The sequence below is a fragment of the Pangasianodon hypophthalmus genome, chromosome 23, assembly GCF_027358585.1.
Source record: "Pangasianodon hypophthalmus isolate fPanHyp1 chromosome 23, fPanHyp1.pri, whole genome shotgun sequence".
NCBI classification, from domain to species: domain Eukaryota; kingdom Metazoa; phylum Chordata; class Actinopteri; order Siluriformes; family Pangasiidae; genus Pangasianodon; species Pangasianodon hypophthalmus.
The window spans coordinates 12991913-13014100 of record NC_069732.1 but is presented as its reverse complement, the minus strand read 5'-3'; the positions used below and the strand labels follow the sequence as shown (position 1 = coordinate 13014100).

The following is a 22188-nucleotide window of genomic DNA, read 5'->3' as shown; positions in this document are numbered from 1 at the left end:
CAGTCAACAAACAGCATCCAACCAACCTGAGGTACCTGGAACAAATCTGCCAGGAAGAATGGGTGAGAATCATTCCGAAACAGTGCGCAAAACTGGTAGGATCTTACTCGAACAGACTTAAAGCTGTTATTGTTACACAGACTTAAAGCTGAAGATTCTAGCAAGTACTAGTCTTAAGGGTTGAATACTTATGCAAGTAGCATTTTTCAGCTTTTATTTTTTCTGACAAATAATTTTGGTAACAAATTATTAATTCTCACTTTAAAAATGTATTTTCAGAGCATACTGGTTTGCAATAAAAATAAAATCTGTAAGTGTCATTTGTAATCCAGAGGAATCTGATGACTTTTATGGGAGGTAAATACATTTGCAAGGCACTGTATGGAAGTACTGTACATAGACATCATTTAAATGGTAACTATATGAGGTGATTTTATGTGGTACTTCATTCTTCAGTCCACTGCCTATCCTGAGAACGTGAGGCTGCATGGGCCTCCAGTATCTCACAGGGCACATGGCACACACTTATTCACACCTAGGTGCAATTTATCATAACCAGTCCACCTACTGGAGTGTTTTTGGTCAGTGGCAGGAAACCAGGTAACCCAAAGGAAACCCACATTGACATGGGGAGAACATGTGAAACTTCGTACAGACAGTAACCCTAGCTCAGGATCAAACCAGGGGCGCTGGAGCTGTGAGATGGCTGTGTCACTGCGTTGGTGTGTAGTTTTGTCTAATTGCATGAATTTATCAGCATGCATGCACACTCATAACACTTTAATTCCATGGAATAACCATTGAATACTTCTCTGTTGGGCCTCAGACCTGTTGTACCTGTCCGTTCATGATGAGCAAGTCTGAAACAATGTACGAAGCTTAGCGTCACCTTTGTGGACACTCCTGCGCTGGCCACCTGCTGATGTAGTGTGTTATTGTGTTTAGACTGCTAAACAACAGGAAAAACAGGGAGTAAGACACTCCTGCCACTGTGATGTGACCGCGCAGAATGAAATGAGGGACATAAAGGCAGGTTTAACTAGTTAGCAGTTAAATAATAATACTTAATACGTGAACCTACATTACATCCTGCCAGGCATATAAAAAAAATAATCATTAGTTAATGTTGCAATAGTCATTGTGGGTTAGTGGTTAGCATATTTTCCTTGCACCTCCGGAGTTGGGGGTTTCCTCCGGGTACTCCGCTTTCCTCCCCCAGTCCAAAGATATGCGTTATAGGCTGATTGGCATTTCCTAATTGTCTGTGGTGTGTAAATGTGTGTGTGATTGTGTCCTGCTATTGGTTGACACCCCGTCCAGGGCGTCCCCCGCCTTGTGCCCCGAGTTCCCAGGGATAGGCTCCAGGCTCCCCCATGACCCTGTGTAGGATAACCAGTATGGAAGGATGGATGGTCCAATAACTGATTTTTTTTTTAATACCTTACTTGTACAAGTAACCTGCCTCTAATATGAAAAAAACAACAACAATGCATTAAGCCGTGGTCTTAGCAGAAGTGTATTAAGTTGCTGGGAAAACCTGTTTGGAAAACTGCCTTCTGGTCGGGAATGCCTGTTTGTGTTTGGATGCGCCTCCTGTCAGTGATTATATATACACTACTCAATGGGCCACCATAGATCATGGGGGTGGAGCTTTGTGAAAATGGGCAGGAATCATTCAAATCTTGAACCTACCTAATGGTTACAGTCCTAATCTTGGGGGGATAATGCTAATCATATCTAATGCAACTTTAAGTCATAAGGACAATTTTTGGCCCAGATCAGTTTTTGTTATTGATTTGTTTGCAGCACCAATTTTTTGTCATCTCGGCTTGCAGACTTGTCATCAGACTGTTATTTATATTGGAATCTTGAAGCATGTAACTGAATGTAAAAATCATGAAACAGTAGCTACTGAGCTGAACATAAATGTATGTATAATTTTGATTAAAAGGGCATTAAAAACAGGTCTTATGCGTGCTCATCCCAACCTCTCACTTTACTTTAAACATGAGCATGGTAATGACTTAATTATTTATTATTTACTGAGTAATTAGATCTTGTTACAAACCCGAACCAGGCAAGACAGTTGCTCTAATTTTTACTGTAAAATAATTTCTGGCTGTCATGATTTATTGTAAGTTTTGATTTATGTTGTAAGCGATTTTTTTTGTTTGATTTGATTGTTTCCTAAATCATCTTTTCTGTGAACTGTTTTGTAATTATTATTATTGCAATTATTATTATTTGCATAAAAATTAACGGCTTTTTAATTCAAATTTCCATTTACGACTATCCTGGCACAACTGCAGTTTCAGTTTTTAGTGCTGTGGGTGCTTTCAGTATCTGAACTGTTGTTTTATGTGTTTTGTTTCCAGTCTGAAGGTAAGTGAATTTGGCAAATATTCCCATTACACAAGCACTCTGCATAAGACATCCTTGCATCAGGCAATGTAGTCTATGACATAAAGAATGTAATATAATATAATATAAAGGTTACTGGCATAAACTGGTTGATAAGCTACTAATGGAATGTTTGGTATGGGATTTAACAGACCTGAAGCATATTTGTGGCTATATGTGACATGATGTTTAACTGCATGTTTCAAACAATTGGATTGAATTTACCTGCTCCTTAAACAAGGCTGATGACTTTAATAGAAAACTACATGGTAGTCACACAAACATCTAAAGCAAGAACTAAAAAATTAAGACAACTAAGGCCCTTCTCGGCTTTGCATTCAGATAAAGAAAGTCTGCCAGTCCAAGAGAGAGTGACCTGCATGCCACATGATACACAGGTGTACAGTTACAGCAGGAAGAGGAGTGTGGGTGGGACCACTGCGTGCAATCTGTGACAAAAGACAGGGAGGACACGCTTTACAGCCTGATCAGAGTTCAAGCCTTAAATAGATAATTCAGTTTAAAAAAAACTACAGAGCTACATTCTCTAAAGGCTTTGCTCTAGAACTCTAGAACTTGTTAATACCTTTTAAATGATTGAAACCTTTTTTTTTAATGAGTCAGGGTTAAAAGCATAAAACCCATGTATGCTTAAAGACATATTTGTTACTTATATGTTTGTAGGTATATCTGCTTGAAAAAAGAACCTAATTTCCTACTCCTTCCAACTGCACCTACTCACACACACACACACACATCAAACAACACGTTCATACTTACTTGCTCACTTAAAGGTTTTGTCCTCAGGCTGGAATTTTTATTTCCTGGGTGTCAAGTCTAGGCTCATATTTTCAGCATAGTACATTTCACAACCACAAAACAACACATGAACATGTGTGTGTGTGTGTGTGTGTGTGTGTGTGTGTGAGCATCTGAGGTTCATAAATATACATGCAGATACAATATATTCAGTATAATGATTTTATGACGTACCAATGTGTGACTGTGTAAGTTGACAGTTTGTGTACACAGAATAAATTCATCTGTGAGTAAGCAGAGAAAGAGTGAGCACTGGGTGTGGTGTGTATGAGTGACTCCTTTACTTGCACTGGCACATTCCTTCAAAGGCCGCACCCTTCCTCCTCCCCCTCCCTTACCTGTTGGATGTTGCTAAGTGACACAAGCGTGTGCATGCACACACACACACACACACACACACACAAATATGTTTGGAATACTTTATAGACATGTATGAATAAGTCTGCTGAAATTAATCAGAGCTTATTCAAGCAGTACATTTGCTGATGGGGGATTCTGAACATGTGTAGAGAATCTCTGTAAAAGCCAATGACTTTTCGGGGTCAGGGTGTGACTAAATGTCCTGTCTTACTCCACCCACATACATGAGAGCAACCAGCATGTCTTACTGTATTGTATTAACATATTAGCATACACAAAAACAAAAGCGGTGAAGGGTGTGGGTATGTATGGGGGGGTAGTATTGTAATAAATGTATAGCATAGGTTTTAATAGGATTTAGAGGTTTGAAGTAGAGGATGGACTATTTATAAAGAGGTCATGCCAGCTTTATTACACCGGTCTACCTTCATATATATATATATATATATATATATATATATATATATATATATATATATATATATGTATGTATGTGTATTACACACACACCTTATAAATATTACTACTCTCATTATGAATAATATATATAATAATCTATACATATACATGAATAGACAATAATCATGAGGGTGTCAGGGCCTTTTTTTTTGTTTGTTTTTTTTGACAGTCCACCATCTGTCCGATCACAAAGGCAGTTAGAAAGCAGTGCAGTCTGGGATATGGAGTACTTAAATGAAACACACTGTTAGCATACTTTGAAGATAAGCTAGAACTAGGCCTATGGGGGAAAAGTGCAGCTTTCCATGTTGTTTGAGTTTTGGGGCTGGCTTAAGGCTTCAGTTGTGGATTTGTCTGTTGAACGCCAGTTTGAACGTTGACGCTCTGGGAAAGTTGGGAGGAGTTAAAAGAGAAAAAAACCTGGAAGAGGGACAGAGCAGTTCCTCTTCGCAGTGAGCGCTGTTGCCTGTGCACAGGCGAGCAGAACGGAGCTCGAACAGGTTTTGCCGGGACTGGTTTTGGCCTTAAATCTGAAAAGGGCAGGGTGGAGACCAGGAATGTGACGCGGCGCCATACCACACTCACTGGACTGGGGGAAACGAGTCTTCCCGGCCTGAACATCAAGTTATCTTAGCGGCCACTACACACAAGCGCCTGGTTAAAGACTCAAAGGTAAGAAACAAAGTAAAGACCTCCACCGCTCGATCACCTTGAAGTTGTTGATAAAAAACGAAACAACTTCGTGGTTGGAATGGCATTAATCTGTGTACTTTTTAGGCCAGCAAACACTTTACACTAATTAGTAATCAAGATGCTGTCGGGCTGTGGTCTGATCCATTTAACAGAAAGCATACTGAAAACTAGCGTAAATATGTCTACAACAACAACAGAAACACTTTTGCCCATGTTTTACTGCTGTGCTGAAGGTAGGGCTCATCACACACACTGTGCATTGTAATGGAAGATAAATCAGACAAGTTTCTCATTATCTTGTATATTGATAAAGATTGGTGTTTAAAATAGCTTTATTATGGATTGAGAAGTTTTCTACATCAGTGTAATTTGAAAGCTTGCTCACAAATGTAATATAATTTCAATTTAATATAATTTCAACTACAAAATTTTACTGACAATTAAAAGCATAAAAATTCAGATTTGTACATTTAAAATCAGATGGTAACTGCTCATTTCTCATCCCACACCCAATTTCTGTAGATGTTTAAGACTGAGTATCAGCTTATCTCAGACATTACATGCATGTTGCATTACAAGATTTCATGCTTAGTCTTGTCTTATCTGTTAGGACTTTGGTTGATATTTAGTCCTTATAGTCTGCTCATGCAGTCCTAATGAGTTATATAACTAACACAGAAATCAGCACTGAGAATCATTTAAAATATACTTACAGTTAGGGTTGATGTGTAAGTATGGTTTTGTATTGTGTGCTGAATATATTTTTAATGTTAGTGGATCTCTTGTATTATTTGCCTATTACTGAGAGTGCAGTCATTATTTAAAGACTAACATAGTAAGATTTATTAACATTATATGTAATGCCAAAGCAAATGTTACAAAACTGACAGAGTGGATATAAAAAGGCTACACAAGTCTGTTAAAATGATGGTTTAATTTTTTTTTTTTTACATCACAAAAACCTAAGATAAACCATGTCTGAACTTTTTCCACCCTCAATGTGAAATTATATACGTATATAAAGTGAGTGAAGAATATTCTGAAACATAAGATAAGATAAGATAAGAAAAACTTTATTAATCCCCGAAGGGAAATTCAGGTTTAGGGAAAAATAGGAAAAATAAAAAAGGTTCAATAACCTGGTGGCATAAGTGTGCACACCCCTTTATAACTGGGAACACATTCAATCTCATGGTCAAAAGTAATTATCATACAGCTGTCATCAGTGAAGTTAGTCTGATTAACCCCAAATAAAGACCAGCTGTTTCTGTAGCATTTTCTTGACATCATCTTGGTTTCATCTGACTCCTGAAGCCATGGTCCGCAAAGAGCTTACAAAGCACGGTATGGTACGCTCTCTCACTTGTCGAAAGGTATCGATCAGGAGAGGGGTATAAAAGAATTTCCAAAACATTAGATATACCATGAAGGCCATTATCAACAGGTGGAGCAATTGGGGCACCACACTGATGTTACCAAGAACAGGAAATCCCTCCAAAATTTACAAAAGGACAAGACAAAAAAATACCAGGGAGGCTGCCAAGAGACGGCAACATTAAAGGAGCTTCAGGAATATCTGACAAGTATTGATTACTCTCTGCATGTGACAACAGTCTCTTGTATTCATCGCATGACTGGGCTATGGGGTAGAGTGGCTAGATAGAAGCCCTTTCTCACAAAAAAGATCCAAGCCCATCTAAATCACCCCAAACCATGTGGCATGGTGAAGCATGGTGGTGGCAGCATCATGCTTTAGGGCTGCTTTTCTTCAGTCAGAACTGGGGCTTTTATCAAGGTGGAATGAATAGCGATAAATACCAGTCGATTTTAGTCTGCTAGTAAGCTGAAGATGAAAAGGAATTTCACCTTTCAGCACAACAATGACCCAAAGCATACATCCAAATCAACAAAGGAATGGCTTAACCAAAAGAAGATCAACATTTTTGAATGACCTAGCAAGAGCCCAGAGCTGAATCCAAATGAAAATCTGTGGGGTGACCTGAAGCAGGCTGTGCACAGGAAATGCCCTTACAATTTCATGGATCTAGAAAGTTTTTGCAAGAAACAGTGGGAAAATATTGCCATGGGAAAGTCATGATGTGCCATACTGATAGACTCTTAGCCAAAAAGACACTGAGTGGTGTAATAAAATCAAAAAGTGCTTCAACAAAGTATTAGTTTAGGTGTGTACACATTCATGCAACTAGGTTATTGTTTTTAAAGTTTTTTTTTTTCTTTTTTTCCCTAAAAAGTTTCTGATTGTTTTTCACTTTATTGTACACTTTGCAATTTCACATTAAAGGTGAGAAAACTTAGAGATTTATCTTAGTTTCATTCTTTTACATCACAAAAGCCTGCCATTTGAACAGGGGTGTGTAGACTTTTTCATATCCACTGTAGATCTGCACTTAAGATCTGTGCTGTTATACTCTATGATTTCCTATGTTTGAAGCAACGTTAAAGAAAACAGGGAAGGTATTTAGAAATAACAGGCCTTGGCCTGACTTTACCCAAGGCAGTTTTAGGCTATCAAGTCTCTAAGATGTCAGTGTCTGCTAAACTGGAAGAATTAAGAAGAGTAGAGACTGCATAACAGCTTTACTTTATCTTAATCTTATCCTTTACTTTAAACATGTATAGGTAAATAAAACACAAAAAACATTAATAAAAAGTTCTGTGCAGATAATAGTTTTATAATGTGCTATGTTATTCAGTATACACAATTTTGTAATTGTTGTCTCTTCAAAATACTGTAAGTAGAAGATTTTTTTATATTAGATATTGTTCCCTTGTCTATGAGACACTGATAGGACTCTTGTGGTTAGAACTTGACCAGCATTTTAGCACCTTATTTTGAGCGTCACGGATGAAACAATTGTTATCTGACATAATTTTTTTTTTGTTGGCGTTAAAAAGGAAAGTATTCAATAAGTAACAAAAATGAAAGTCTGCTAACATTTAAAATGTATTTTTTTCTATATAATTTAATAATAATAATGCAAACCTTGAAGAAAGGTTAGGCAAGTCTATTATGATATTTACTTTTTTTTTTTTTTTTTTTTAAATATACACTGGCACATGTTTAAGTAGTACCGAGGAGTTGACTAGCATGCATCAAAGTGAAAGCAGATATGAAACTTTCAGTTGAACAAATGTTTATAGATGTCTCCTTCCCTTTAAAATTCATTTCTTACTTATCTGACAGATAAGCATAACTCGAATGCCAAGTCAAAATATTTTAGTGGATCATCTCAGTAGCAACACCACTCTACATAGGCTGTTTCCGAGAAAAATAGTAAAAGTAAAACTTAAAAATAAAGCGTGTGTAAAATTAAACATCCTTAATCAGCTTAAAGAGAATTTTAAATCAGTCTAGGGCACCTCACACAGCTATGTCAAAGAAGGAGAAGCTGTACCAGGAAATTAGAACACTGAGTGCAAGACAGAACATTCTGACAGAGATGGACTTGTTCATACAAGGAACAAATACTGTTACTTAAAGTGCTCCTGAAATCAAAATATGTGTTTCGGTGTTTTTTTCATACCTGCCCCTTAGTGTTATAGACACCAGTATGATGCTAGATCTTAAAAACAAACACTTTGGAGGTGTTCTTATTTTAATTTCAGGACATTTTTGATCATTCATATCTAGGCAAACCTTTGTAATTGTCTAATTAAATGCTCTCTAGAACCACATACGTCCCGCCCCCAGAGGCTACAGTAGTATCTTATTAGAAATAAACATGGTTCGTCACTGTGATTTTGGCTGTCTTCCAACACACTATTCATTGTTTCCAACCTCCAATCTCTGGGTTGAGGGAAAAAAAACAGTGGGATTTTATTCAAGATGGTGGAATTTATAAGAGGTTGCATTTTTTCTATAAGCATTTCTCAGAGGTGTTTTCCCGAAATCAAAGCTGGAATATGTTGCTTCCTCAGACTGAGGGAGAACACTTTGCTGTTCTCTATATTTAACTAGCTCGCTAAGCTACTGTCAGGTTTGTGGTGTCTTATATTTTGAACAATATTGGCTGTTGTGTGAGTCAGTCAAGCACTTCAGCACATCACTCTGACTTCCTTTTTCAGAAGGAAAAACATCAATATATGGAATCAAATCACAGCTAAGAAGTCGTTTCATGGAGATGTTAATGTCAGTATGAAAATATATTATATGTCTTTGATTATTTAATTCAGAAACTAAATAGAGGATCTTGTGTAATTAGCAAAACCTTTTTTTTTTTTTTTTTTTTTTTTAGTAATAATACAGCTTGTTATGAATATGATCAATTAAATGTATTATTCATCTTATTATTCGGAACAGACAGTAAACATTTTGTATTGTTCACAGTTATATTTATATATTCATTATTTAAAAAATAATAGTATATTATCACCTTGCAAGTTTCTTGCTATAAATGCATTTGAAGACAAGTGCTATGTGGGTATTCCATCATCTCGTTAACCAATAATTAAATTAATAGGTTGAGGTGACCATAGTTTTATGCATATTGTACATAAGAAATAATGTTGTGAGTAATAATATGAGGATTCTTGGGTAGTACATTAACAAACCCTCAGGGCCTAAGCAATGACCTTTTACTCAGTGTTTCCTAACACCCTGTACTGCGCAATGTAGTGCGACAGGCCATGAAAATAACTGAGTTATGTGAGATTAAATCTTAAAGATGATGTTACATGTCATAGTATTTATCCAATAAAACTGTAATAACATATATTACGTACTAAATACAGTCTGAAACACAACCTATCTAGGCTATTTAGGATATTTAGTTAAGACACTGCTGTGTGGTTGCTGTGTATTTCTAACCACTGTTGAGGCTCTTCTTTCAAGCTACGTTCACAGTGTGGTACTGTAACGAAAACTTTTTCAATATTAACATACACATTTCATTTGACAGACACTGCTATGCAAAGCACCATGTAAGTCAGGTAAAATACAATCCATTTAAAAGACAGTGATAAAAGTGCAGCAAAAGCAGTTTTCAGCAGTAGACTAGAAACAAGTGCAAGGTAGAGGCAGAGCAGAGAGTACGACAACCAAACACAAGAGCTGGAGCAAGTGCTTGTACTCAGCAGTGACATCTTTAGGAGAACCACCACAAGAGGGTAAACTTTGTTAGATTTTATGTTGCAGCTACATCTGGAATTTTGTGTGGGATTAAATATTTTGATTGTTGCCTCTTGCCTTAAGGGAAGCAGGATAATTGGTAGCTTTTGGATGTATATTCAATTCTGTTTTTATTTGAAGGGCGTGTTTTACAGCAGCGGTCAAGCAAACAGGTTTCAGGAGCTATGTGTAGTTCAGAAGGCAATGCACTGCTTTACACTGAGACTTGTTTGCATTGTTTTTAATATGTGTTCCTTGTACTGCAGTTGCTATACTGTTAATTTGTTGTATTGTTAATAAAATTACCAAGATAGTAAAGAGATTTAGCAAACAGAGCTAGGCTCATTAGCACTTGTCATAATCAGCATGGGGATTAATTCAAGTAAGATTTTGTAAGATAAAAACGCTGCCAGTTACAAAACACTTTTCATTTCGCTGTTTGTGAACACTGCAGCATACCTAAACTAAACTTCACTGGTGAAACATTAGGAAATGTCAGTGCCTCATGCCCAGGCTTGTGCATGCTTGCTGGGACATTTTATGTAGATAATTTGGTATTGAGATCATAAGGTTTAAACATCTTTGAAGCACTGAAAGAATACATATCTACTGGCATTAAAAAAGGCATGAATGTAAATTATAAAGTAATTAGTTTTATCCGTATGAACAAAGCTAAAATATGACAGTTCAGTGAAAGGAAATTTGAGACATTGCTATTTAATGATTTGTGAAAATCCGTTAACATTGAATCCGTTAAACTTGATACTCATGTATCCATAAACAGTCTGTCTTAAGGATGTACTACTCTGAATAACACAGCATTGCTACAGAAAACTGCCTTTGTGTCAAAAACTTTTCCTTCTTTTTCCACCCTCCTTCCTTTACCCACAATGAGTCACTCAAAAACCCTCAGTCTATGTTTCCATGGTGACACACAGTACAAATAAATGCACACACTCACAGGCAAGCCACAAATAATATTTTGGAGCTATAACTGGCAAATCACACAACCAATAGGAATTTATGTTCAGACCCAGACCATTCCTAAATAAAAACCTACAGGTCTATAGTTGTGGCTAAGGTAGTTTTTGATGTTTGGTTTATATATAGTCAAACCTTATATGAATCTAAGGACAGTAATCAAAACATTTAAGGGTACATTGTATGAAATGTGTTTTCTTTACTCAGATTGTGCCCCCTGCTCCATCATGGCCCATCGCTCCCAGTGTTCTTCAGTGGGAGACAACCCTCTGGATCCTAACTATCTGCCACCACACTATCGGGAAGAGTACAGACTGGCAATAGATGCTCTGGTGGAAAATGATCTTGACGGATACTATAACTTTCTGCAAAACGCTAATGTTGTTGATTTCCTGTCAAGGCCAGAAATTGAGCATATTAAAAATACTGTGCAGTTGCCACAAAGTGTTGCATCTGTACCAGAACTGACATACCATGAAATGAATCAGGAGGGCTCATCAGACACATACTGGCCACTGCAGTCTGACTTGGATGCTCCAGGTTTGGATCTTGGTTGGCCACTGCAACAACATAGTTTTGTTGGGCCCACTGAAGTTACAACACTGGTAAACCCCTCAGACCCTGAAATGCCCAGCATCAAGGAACAGGCCCGACGGCTCATTAAAAATGCACAGCAGGTTAGTACCTTAGAATACAGTAACTGAATTAATTGAACAAAAAAAATATATATATATATTGATCAAGAAAAATAAGGTATAATGATATTTATTATCTAACACATGGGTTAGATAAACTGACTAGCACCCCAAGCAACTAGCAGAAAAGGATTCATGATTGAACTGATATCTAACCAAATTATAATTCCCTTTACCCAATAGGTCATTGCCGTGGTAATGGATATGTTCACAGATGTTGATATATTTTCTGATCTGCTTGATGCGGCTCAACGGCATGTGCCTGTTTATATTCTACTGGATGAACAAAATGCCCATCACTTTGTTGCCATGGTGACGAGCTGCAAAGTTAACCTGGATATGGTTCATGTAAGACCTGATTGTCATCCTGTAATAAGAAATTACTTCTACAAAACATTGGAATGTTCTTGTGACTTTAATCATTCACATATATGGACATATTATGCAGTGGCTTCCTGTTGAATATGTTACAGATGTTGCGGGTGAGGACTGTTTCTGGCATTACATATTTCTGTCGCACAGGAAAGTCATTTAAAGGACAGGTGATGGACCGCTTCCTACTAGTTGACTGCAGAGCAGTGCTCAGTGGGAATTATAGGTGAGTTTAGGCCTCTACACTTAAAAATAGTCTAATAGCACTACATTGTTGTTGTTCTAATTTCTGAAAAATTTCTTTTTTCTTCAGTTTTATGTGGTCGTTTGAGAAGATACACCGCTGCATAGCTCATCTGTTTTTGGGAGAACTTGTGGCCACTTTTGATGAGGAATTTCGCATTCTCTTTGCTCAATCCCAGCCTCTTGTTGTTGAAAATTCCCTGGTGCCTATGCCTCCTGACAGCACTAGTAGTTACTTAACCAACCAGTTTGGATTAAAAAGGTCGCAATCTCTGAGGAATCCTCGAGGATTTCTTCGGCACTCTGAGCTTTTGGGATACCCATTTGGAGGAGACCGCCTTGATACTGCTCTGCCCTTCAGAAGGGATGACTCATTCCGCCACTCCATTGAGCCAGGAGGTGTTAGTTTGCAGGTTGGCAAATTCACTTCACATCAGATGAGAATGCAACAGTCTTTCTTGGAGCAAGGAAGGCCAATGATTGCTTCTCGTCAGCTAGAAATGAACACGTATAAAAGGCACAGCTATGCTGAAGGCACCCGTGAGAGCTACTCATCTTCTCGACAGTACATGAAGCATCGTGTCATGAACAACTTGGATGAGATTGACGCACAGTATCAGAGAGACCAACAGTTCTATCAAATTGAGGGTACAGGACCAGAAACTGGACGCTTTGACTCTCTTCGGAGCTCTGGTCTTTACCAACTAGATCAATACTCTGACCCTATGTATCAACTTGAACTAGAAGCACCAGAAAGTCACAATGTCTTATCATCTGAAGATCTTAGCCATGATCCAGAAAGCAGGCTTCATCAAGGTGTGGCTCATTTTGGTCAACCAAACCAAAAACGGCCAACTCTCAGTCATGCGTATGCCTGTCAGAGTTCGCCCACTCAACTTCATCCTCCTGACCATAAACAAATGTTCCCCAGTGGAGAGCAGGGAAGACAGTCCCAAGACCCAAGTGTTAAGCAGGGATTGCGGAGCTGGAGGATCAATTCCTATCTTAATACTTATGAAAATGCTGGGGAAGAGGGCTTGCAACAGCCCTTAGGCCCAGATGCTTTTGATGAGCCACAACAACAACCTGAAAACAGACAGTACAACCCAGAGGCTGCAGGGCTTCGCTTTAACACACAAGAACCACCTATCATACAAATTAAACCAAAACTTGATTTACGGCCTCGCTTTGGTAAACCCATTTTACCAGACAGGAAGCAAGTTAAAGATATAATCACTGATCAGGCTTCTGCAGGAACGGATTCTCAAAAGAAATCAGCTATTACGGCTATAACACTCACACCAGCAGAAACAGATAGTGAAAAAGAGATGGATTTAAAGGATTCAAAAAATTCAAAGGAGATCAGCATCACCAAACATGAATCATTCCGGAGCCGCATCAACCCAGTGCTGCAGAGGAGCTCACGGTTACGCTCCTCCCTCATCTTCAGCTCCTCAAAGGTGGAGCAACACAGCTCCGCAGCGTTTGGAGAGAAGCTACAAGAGGATGAAGAGAACAACTCAATTAGAACCTCTTCAATTGTAGCAGAGATTTTAGAAAAGAGGAGGTCTTTTTCCAGGGAGCCTTTTGACTGGAATAAGCATAAAAAGATAGATGAAAAAGACAGTAAGGAGTTGGTACAAGCAGAGGTAACTTCTAAAACAGAGGAGGACCCTGCTAAGAACACTAAGGAAATTAAAGAGGAATCTAAGAATCCTGTGCTTGAAGAAAAAGACATTACAAAACAAACAGAGCCTTCATTGCCAAAACTGAAAACCACCTCCTTGGACATGAATGATCCAGCAAGCCGTCTGCAGTACTTTAAAGAACTGTCTATAAAGAGAAAGAACTCAAAAACAGAGGAAGCTTTAAATAAAAATCAAGAGCCACTTTCAAAAAAGCCAGATCTATCTGATATTCAACCAAGCACAGCAGCAGCCACAGTTCCATCTGTTTCAGTTACCCCTGTGGATCCCTTCTCAACAACAACAACAACAACAACATCAGCAACAGCAACGACAGTACAAATAGATTCTGCTGCAAAGCCCTCTGTGGTAACAACAAAGTCAATGCTTAGTGAAGAAAAAATACACAAGGGTAGTTCTGTGCTGATGGAGGAGTCTACAGATGCAGCAAAGAAAGAGACGGCTAAGGAACCAAAGTTACCAAAACCCTTTCCTTCACCCAAGTTTACACTGAAACCTTTCAAAAGTTCTCATACACGTCGCACCTCATGTGGCGAAGATATTCTCACAGATGCAACAGATGCTGAAAAAAGTGAACTTAAAAAGTCTCGAAGCCTCAGCTCATCAAGCATGCCACAGACAGAGCCCAAGGAAAGTCTTACCTTAAGTCGACAGGGCTCCAACATATCCCTCAATGTTATAGGCTCAGAAGGAAAAGATACAAAGGCTCTTGATTTTCTGAAAAAGCAAACACAGAGACTAAAGGGTTTTCTTGGGCCCAAAGGAGAGAAAAAGAATGCAGGAGGGTTAAGTACTACAGATGACAAGCAAATGAAAACTGTCCCAGAGGAAACTTCCCTTAAAGGGAAAGACACGCACTCAGATTCAGTGTCAACATCAACAACTGACAATTCCAAATCAATCAATAAGCCAAGTCCATCTCGCTATCAGTCCTCTACCTCTACTGTTCTATTCAGCAGCAACCTCAGGGATGACACCAAGGTAATCCTTGAGCAAATCTCTGCAAACAGCCAGAAGAATAGACAGGAGCTGGCCAAGCAAGCTGATGAGACTGGAAATGCTGAGGGGGAAAAAGGAGGTCACATTTCAGACCTTGATCATGAGCCATTCCAGCGATACCAGAATCGAAACCGGTTCAACCGAGCTCAAGCCAACCCTCAGGAGCGGGACAGCCTACTGAAGAGAATAGAGAGTATGCGCAAAGAGAAGAAGGTCTACAGTCGCTTTGAGGTAGTCTGATAAAGTCAAGAATAGTGAAAAGACCAAGCAAAAGCACTGCTATTGTAGAACAAGTAAATGTGATTCATAATGTAGTTTATATAGCAAATGTGAAAAGTGTAGCACATTTTTGTGCTTGTAGTGTCTATATTTATGTTTTTTCCATGTGTTTGAGTCTGCCACAATATATTTTATTGCAGATTAACAAATTGCTGTCAGTTACTAAATATGAGCAGATAGGTTTAGCATTTTGTCAATGCCAATCTAATTTTATATTACATCCCAAACTATGTAAACTTACTTGCTATTTATAGAAAGGTTCTGTAGTCTGATGAGAAATTTGTAAGCTCTTGTTCTACTTACATGTCTGTATTTCCACCTTTCAACAGATGGGGAATAACCTTGGATAACAAAACATGGCAGAGAGGCATACAGTCTACAAAAAGGTTGGAGACCTCAAAGAAGTGCCAGCAACTGATGTGATAAACTCTGAAAATGAGCATCGAAAAAACACAACCTCAAATCTGAGGAGTCTGACTTACGTGAGAGGGATATTCCTCAGACTGTGCCAATCTGGGGCCCGCCGTCAACTCGCTCTGCCCTTAAAAGGCATCAGTGCACATTGCCTTATACCAGAAATCAAGCATTATCCATGCTGGATATATAAACACAACTGGCCAAACAAGTGTTTGAATTTTTAGAAGTTTTATGATTTTTTGCATATGTCAGTTTGTGCAGAGTTCAGTTTTTGTGACTTTTCAAAATTACCCCATTCTCAGGTGTGTAACGTGGACTGACATGCCTAGACAAAAGTATAAGTATGGCATTAAGAAAGAAACCCACAAAATCATACACTCTACTCCAAGACACATCATACTGCAGCCACACCTGTGGTTTAGCTGTGCCAATGGAATACATGTATTAAAGAGTCCAAACAAGGTTGGTTGAGGGGGAAGAAAACTCAGCTTGAGGGGAAAACAAAGCAACATGAAAACGTAGAAGGGGATGGTACAAGAGAGGTAAAAGAGAGAATGTGAGTGTAAAAATCTCAACACAGGACACTGTGACAGAAGGGAGAATGAAAAGAAAATGTAAGAAAAAGAAAGTTTTGAGGTTCGTTAAGGCTGTCAGGGTCACTATTATGCTGGCAGACAAGAGTTAATAACTGAGGGCAGACATGATCTTATCTTAACAACAACAACACAAATTTGAGGATATTCACTTTTGAATTATTCAGGACCTACATTGCTCTCCCTAAATGGTGGGACAGTCAAGTCAAAACTGTAAACAAATTTGCAAAACTATGGATTAAAAAAACATGGAGCAAAATTTCAGAATATGATACTTCTTTTTTGGGTATTTTTGAGAATATATGTTTAGTATATTATAATCAGTAGTAGTTTTTGACTTCACTGTTTCATTACCTTTGGAAGACAATGTACTGTATATGAGTATATGCGTCAAAGTTGACATTTCGAAGAAAACCCTGACAATGAAAGGTGATTTTTATCGTACATGGTTAGAGAACTAAAGTCTCAGGACTGGGCCTAGGCTCTACTTTGTCAGTGCAAAGTCTTAATTATAGTACCAAAAAAGCCGGTACTGTTAAAGACCAAAGAACCCCCAATGCATCTAATCAGGTGCAAGCTGTAAAACAGTAGGTATTTGATAGAGGTATGATTACATTTTACTAGTGAGACTATGCTGATTATACTTTTGTCTCCATTATAAATTTTGGGGAACATATTGTACATTTTGTATTATGTGAACAAATAAAAACTGAAATTCTGAATAGGTGGTTTTATACCATTTACTTTTTATTTACTTGTGCTCAGCCAGAACTGCCAACACTGGCATGTGAACAACAATGGAGAAAAAAAAAAAAGTGTTCTAATAACATTGACATTTCTGTAATGTTAGCCCAGTCTCTCCAGTTTCACTGAGCAAATAATATGCCTTTTTCTGAGAAGAGGTATGGCTATCTTATCATTAACACTCTCTCAAGTATGTGAAACATGTAAAAAAGATTCACCATGTATCTGTGTCACAGCATCCAAATGCATATTTGTGCTCTGGGCATTGCTCAGCTCTTTCTGCAAATTTGCCACCTGCTCCACTTTCTGTTTCTCTACATCAGCATTCACAGAGACACATATCACTTAAAATATTAGACAAAAGAGAAGGACATTTTGCATCAACTGCACCTAAAATTGGTAAATTTGCATACCAGCTTTCAGCAACTGTTCTGTGGTGTATTCAGCAGATTGTACCTCAGTAGGGAGTCTCTCTGGAGTCTGAGGAAGATAAAATATATAGAATATAGATGCAAACATTTTAAAACATCAACAGTCATACAATAATGTATAAGTTATGTCAAATGTGTATCTTGTCTAAACAGTATAAGGAATGTACAGGTAAAGACCATTAGGCTTGAGAGTGTAATGTTTCTGTGTGTCTGTTCTTTAGAGCACACTTACAAACATAGCGCACAAGTTCTTATGCTGTCCAATCAGCTGCTGCAGTTGATTTTCAAACTTCATCCTAGTAGAGTATTGGCTGCATTCAATGACCTGTGCAGCTACAGAGTAGCTCTACAACCACTTATACAGATTCTAATATTACTTTAATTCCTTCTTTTTAACAAAATGTGTTAAAAATTCAACGCAATACCGAATTTTCCTGTGTCTCAGTTTGGTTTCCTGAATCTGACAGCTGTACTGTTGTACAAGTTCCTCTTTCTGTTGTTTCAGTTCAGACTGCCTGCATAGACACGGTTGGGATATTACCACAGTAAAACATCCAACAGCTGTCATTATGAGTGACGTTTAATAACAGTCCTTTTCAAAATTCTATGTGCAAACATCATTACGTTATTCTGACAGGTGGTGTGTGAGTATTACACTGAGCACAAAAAAGCTGTTGAAGATTCAAGGACAGTAAAAGCATCTACAAACAAACAAAGACCATACTGGAAGCAAATAATCTCAATAGCATAAACACCATTATTTTGACTGTTAATAAATAACATTGCTAATGGCTTGCAGAGAAGATCATTTGTGCTGTAAGGGTTATGGATCAGAATTGAGAAGGTGAGGCCACCTGAGGAAACAGTTCAAAAAATCCTTGGAGCGAAGGTGGGTCATAGTGCCTACAAACCACTGCCAAGTTTGTAAAATCAGCTGTTTTAATGCATGTTTAGAACTACAACCTATTGACCATGAAGGAGTTTAGTCCACGCCACTGGCTTGAAGCATAAATTAATATGATACGCTATAAAAGATGACAAATTTATGTTTTGCATGCAATTTATTTTGTATTTTGAAAACCAATACTCACTTCTGTGACTCTTGTTCTAGGTCCTCACATTTGAACTGAAGAGATCTGCGTGTCTCTGTGATAACATATGAATATGAAAATTAATATTTTATATAATTGTCATAAAAACACATTTTCCAGGAATGTCAAAGGTCAATTTTAAGTAAGGGCAGTAACACAAATAACAATTACCATTATATTTTTATGCATATGGTCTAGGTACATCATATACACAGGCTACTGAATAGCCAGTGGACGTTGTTTATGGCTGCAGAGGTTCTTGTACATGGTTCAGACAGTTTACTGTACCTTCTTTTTCATTCAAAATTCCCTGTAGCTTTAAGACCTCAGTAGTCACTGTGAAAGCAGAACATAAACTGGTCATGCACTGATAATACACTGCATAACAACTTTATTTGTGCATATCCTAAATTATTCTGTTAGTCTGAATATTTATACAACGTTACTTACATGCATCGTCTTCATCGCGCAAAGTACTTGTCAGTAAAAGGGCCTCCTTCACCTCCTCTTCAAGAACTAGCTTGACTGGCAGTGGAAGAGATATGTGAAAGGAGGTTGTTTCTTTTAGGCCAAAATAGTAAAAGGAATGCTTATACAATACATCTGCCCCAACAGCTTCTGCCAGGAGGTGCTAGTCTTGTGTCAAAGTCTTGTGTGAAAAAATAATGTTTTTAAGTGCACGTAAACTGACCTTGTTGTAACTTTCTCAGCTTACTTAACAACTCTTCTATTTTCAGGTCTTTCTCCCTGACTGTTAGAACAAAAATAAGAATTATCATGAATTTCCTGAGAAATACAGATATCTTCTATATCACACTGATACAGCATACAGTTCATAATAAAGAATAAACATTACAGCATGTCGTGACTCAGGTTACTGGATTTAAATGATAGACAGATAGTTGACAGTTTATTAGGCACATCTACCTTATTCGTGGTGTGTGTGTGTGTGTGTGTGTGTGTGTGTGTGTGGGGGGGGGGGGGGGGGGGGGGTAATGGTGGTGGTGAATAAGGCACTGTATGGTAGATTTATCTAATAAAATACCTATTAAAACTCAAGTGGGTGTATGCTGTAGTAACTTACTTATACATTAACTGATGTATAGACTTTTTTTTTTATACTTATGTAGAAATTACTTCCCAAAGTTTCCATATTCACCTTATAAACTATAACATGGCTGTTATTATCCTGATCAAAATAAAACTTACCAGGAGCCTGCGGAAACCTGAAGACATCTTCAACATTGAAGGATGACTCTGAGAGTAGATTTTATATATTATAGTAATTTTTATACATAAAGTTACAAATGTTGTTGCAGATGTTTATTTTATGACACCTGCATTATTGAGTTAGTACAAAAACATTTATACTGTATAGGTTTTTGTAGTCATATCTTTCCAAACATTCCTTTTCCAACAAAAAAGTGAATGGTACAAAAAGTCTCCAGAACATCTGAGGCACATTCTCCAAGATGCTCAGTGAAACTTAGCAGCCAATTACCTTATAAAACTGCACAAACTATACTGATGTTTTTTTTCTTTCTTTCTTTCGGGTTGACACACCAGATTTTGACTTTGTTCAGTTTATTACTAAACTGTTTACTGGTCTTTATAGCATTTTTTTTAAATGTAGAAGCGTTTAATTTCGTTATGTCTGAAGGCATCTGTGCTTTACAGCATTTCTTTGCCTAAGACCTTTGCACAGTACTCTCTCTCTCATTATATATATAAAATGTTAATGGTGGTGGTGGTGAATACTTATGCAAGGCACTGTATGGTAGATTTACCTAATAAAATGGTTAAAAAATGGTTAATTAGTTAGTGTAGATACACACACTATACACACACACACACACACATACATACATATATATATATATATATATATATATATATATATATATATATAGACACTATAAACTATAGCAACAAACATTACAAAAAAGCCCATCAATAAATTAAACTAACTACTAAATAACCCAAAGAATAATATTGCAAAAAGCAATCATTTTGCAAGCGGTTAGCTAGGTTAGCTTTAAACTAGCACTGTAACGTTTTTAACGTCCACAGCCAGCTAACGAACTTACTAAGTCTTATTTTTGCCTAAACTTACCAACTACACTCATTTCCGTCTTAGCTCTAAATACAGATATCTAAACTGGATATCATTTATCAAGTAAAAGTAAAAGTTGTTGTTAGCTCAACTAGTGGATGACAATATTATGTTAGCTAGCTAGCCTAAATTTAAAAGACTATGTCGGTTGGTATTGTTATATAACTGACTCAAACTGCCTGCTCGCGCGCAAAACCAATTTTAAACGGTTTATGAAGGAAATTTGGGTGAAGCTCAAAAATGCAAATATGCTAACGTGTTAGAAACTGGCTGTAGGGTATACACTATACTTCAGCACTGCCTCATAAAGGGCTTTTGGTGGTATTTCTCAGCAGCGAGGTGTTGTGCCTTTCCCGAGGCGTTTTCTCAGCCTGCTGAACAATTCTTTCTGAGCTCACATTACAGGCATTAGGCCTTGGGTAAAGCGGGCAGGTTAATCCCTCTGTTCAATACGCTAATATCCGGAAAGGAAACGTTAGTGTAAGAGTATACAGCCAGATTCAACATCTGGTGGAACCATTTGATATGATATTTAAAGCACCATCGTCGGGTAAAATGGTGGACCACCAACAGAAACACTCCAAATACTTTGCTCTAAATAGTCTCCCAGCTGTGGCTATCCGGTTTGCAGTGAGGACTGACCTGAGTGGACAGTTTTCTTATTCCTCAGGAAATCCTGTAAGCGCCATCTAATGACCAAAACACTAAGGTACCGTCCACTTTATTAGGAACACCTCCCCACTCACCGTCCACATTATTAGGAACACCTCCCCACTCACCGTCCACTTTATTAGGAACAACTTCTCACTCACCGACCACTTTATTAGGAACAACTTCTCCCCACTCACCGTCCACTTTATTAGGAACACCTCCCCACTCACCGTCCACTTTATTAGGAACACCTTCTCATCACTCACCGTCCACTTTATTAGGAACACCTTCTCATCACTCACCGTCCACTTTATTAGGAACACCTCCCCACTCACCGTCCACTTTATTAGGAACACCTTTTCCTGTAAGATTTCATGCCTTGCGCTGCTGCCACATGATTGGCTGATTGGATGATTGGATAACCGCACAGAATGTGCAGGTGTTCCTAATAAAGTGGACGGCAAATGTATAACTGCAGCTGATATACGCACCCAAATTATTTTTGTTTTACTCACAAAGGGAATTCCATTACATAAACCTGTTTGCAGGAATAACAGATAAACAGCCAGCCAATCAGTATATGCCATTTTTTGAGAACATGCCATCTACAGCAAGCTGATGCTCTGGTGTGCTCTGTTAGATACATGAGCATATTACAAGTACAAAATCTCAGCGTTCAGTTATACACATAATCTAAGCAGCTTTATACTAAGCTTTTACTGAAATGTGGTGTTACTATGTCAAATACTTGTATACATTTATTAAGCAACTATTCTGTTAGCTCAGAGGTTTCAGTCAACGTGAATGCCTAGGTCTTTCCTGTTTACTTGCCAGAGGTGTCTTTAAAACATTTCTGGTGTACTAAAACTTCAGCTAGAGAACTATTTCTAGTATCATTCATCATACAATTCATGCACCATGCTTTCCTTCAGAAGAACTACTGAGTATTTTAGAGATAGTGTAATAAGAATGTTTATTATAAAAAACACAATGAAAAATAAAAGAATCTTGTCC

General features: G+C 37.8%; 2 protein-coding genes across 3 annotated transcripts; one reads left to right on the top strand and one right to left on the bottom strand.

Annotated features, from left to right (window-relative positions):
• Nucleotides 1–4398: 4398 nt before the first annotated feature.
• fam83hb (family with sequence similarity 83 member Hb) lies at nucleotides 4399–16866 on the top strand. Its single transcript, XM_053228483.1, has 6 exons — nucleotides 4399–4710; nucleotides 11048–11517; nucleotides 11719–11883; nucleotides 12009–12133; nucleotides 12221–15086; nucleotides 15464–16866. The coding sequence occupies exons 2-6, from the start codon at nucleotides 11068–11070 to the stop codon at nucleotides 15482–15484; spliced, it is 3627 nt and encodes a 1208-aa protein (XP_053084458.1). The 5' UTR covers nucleotides 4399–4710; nucleotides 11048–11067; the 3' UTR covers nucleotides 15485–16866.
• Nucleotides 16867–16885: 19 nt separating this feature from the next.
• Nucleotides 16886–21135, bottom strand: si:ch211-199g17.9 (uncharacterized protein LOC108180085 homolog). 2 transcript variants are annotated; one of them, XM_026929665.3, is made up of 10 exons: nucleotides 20524–21119; nucleotides 19620–19667; nucleotides 19102–19161; nucleotides 18861–18935; nucleotides 18699–18746; nucleotides 18411–18465; nucleotides 17745–17834; nucleotides 17552–17615; nucleotides 17302–17368; nucleotides 16886–17202 (listed from the first exon to the last, which is right to left on the bottom strand). In XM_026929665.3, the coding sequence occupies exons 1-10, from the start codon at nucleotides 20534–20536 to the stop codon at nucleotides 17075–17077; spliced, it is 648 nt and encodes a 215-aa protein (XP_026785466.2). In that variant the 5' UTR covers nucleotides 20537–21119; the 3' UTR covers nucleotides 16886–17074. The 2 variants fall into 2 exon arrangements, with proteins under 2 accessions (XP_026785466.2, XP_026785468.2); XM_026929667.3 differs by lacking the exon at nucleotides 19620–19667 and having other exon boundaries at nucleotides 20524–21135.
• Nucleotides 21136–22188: the final 1053 nt, after the last annotated feature.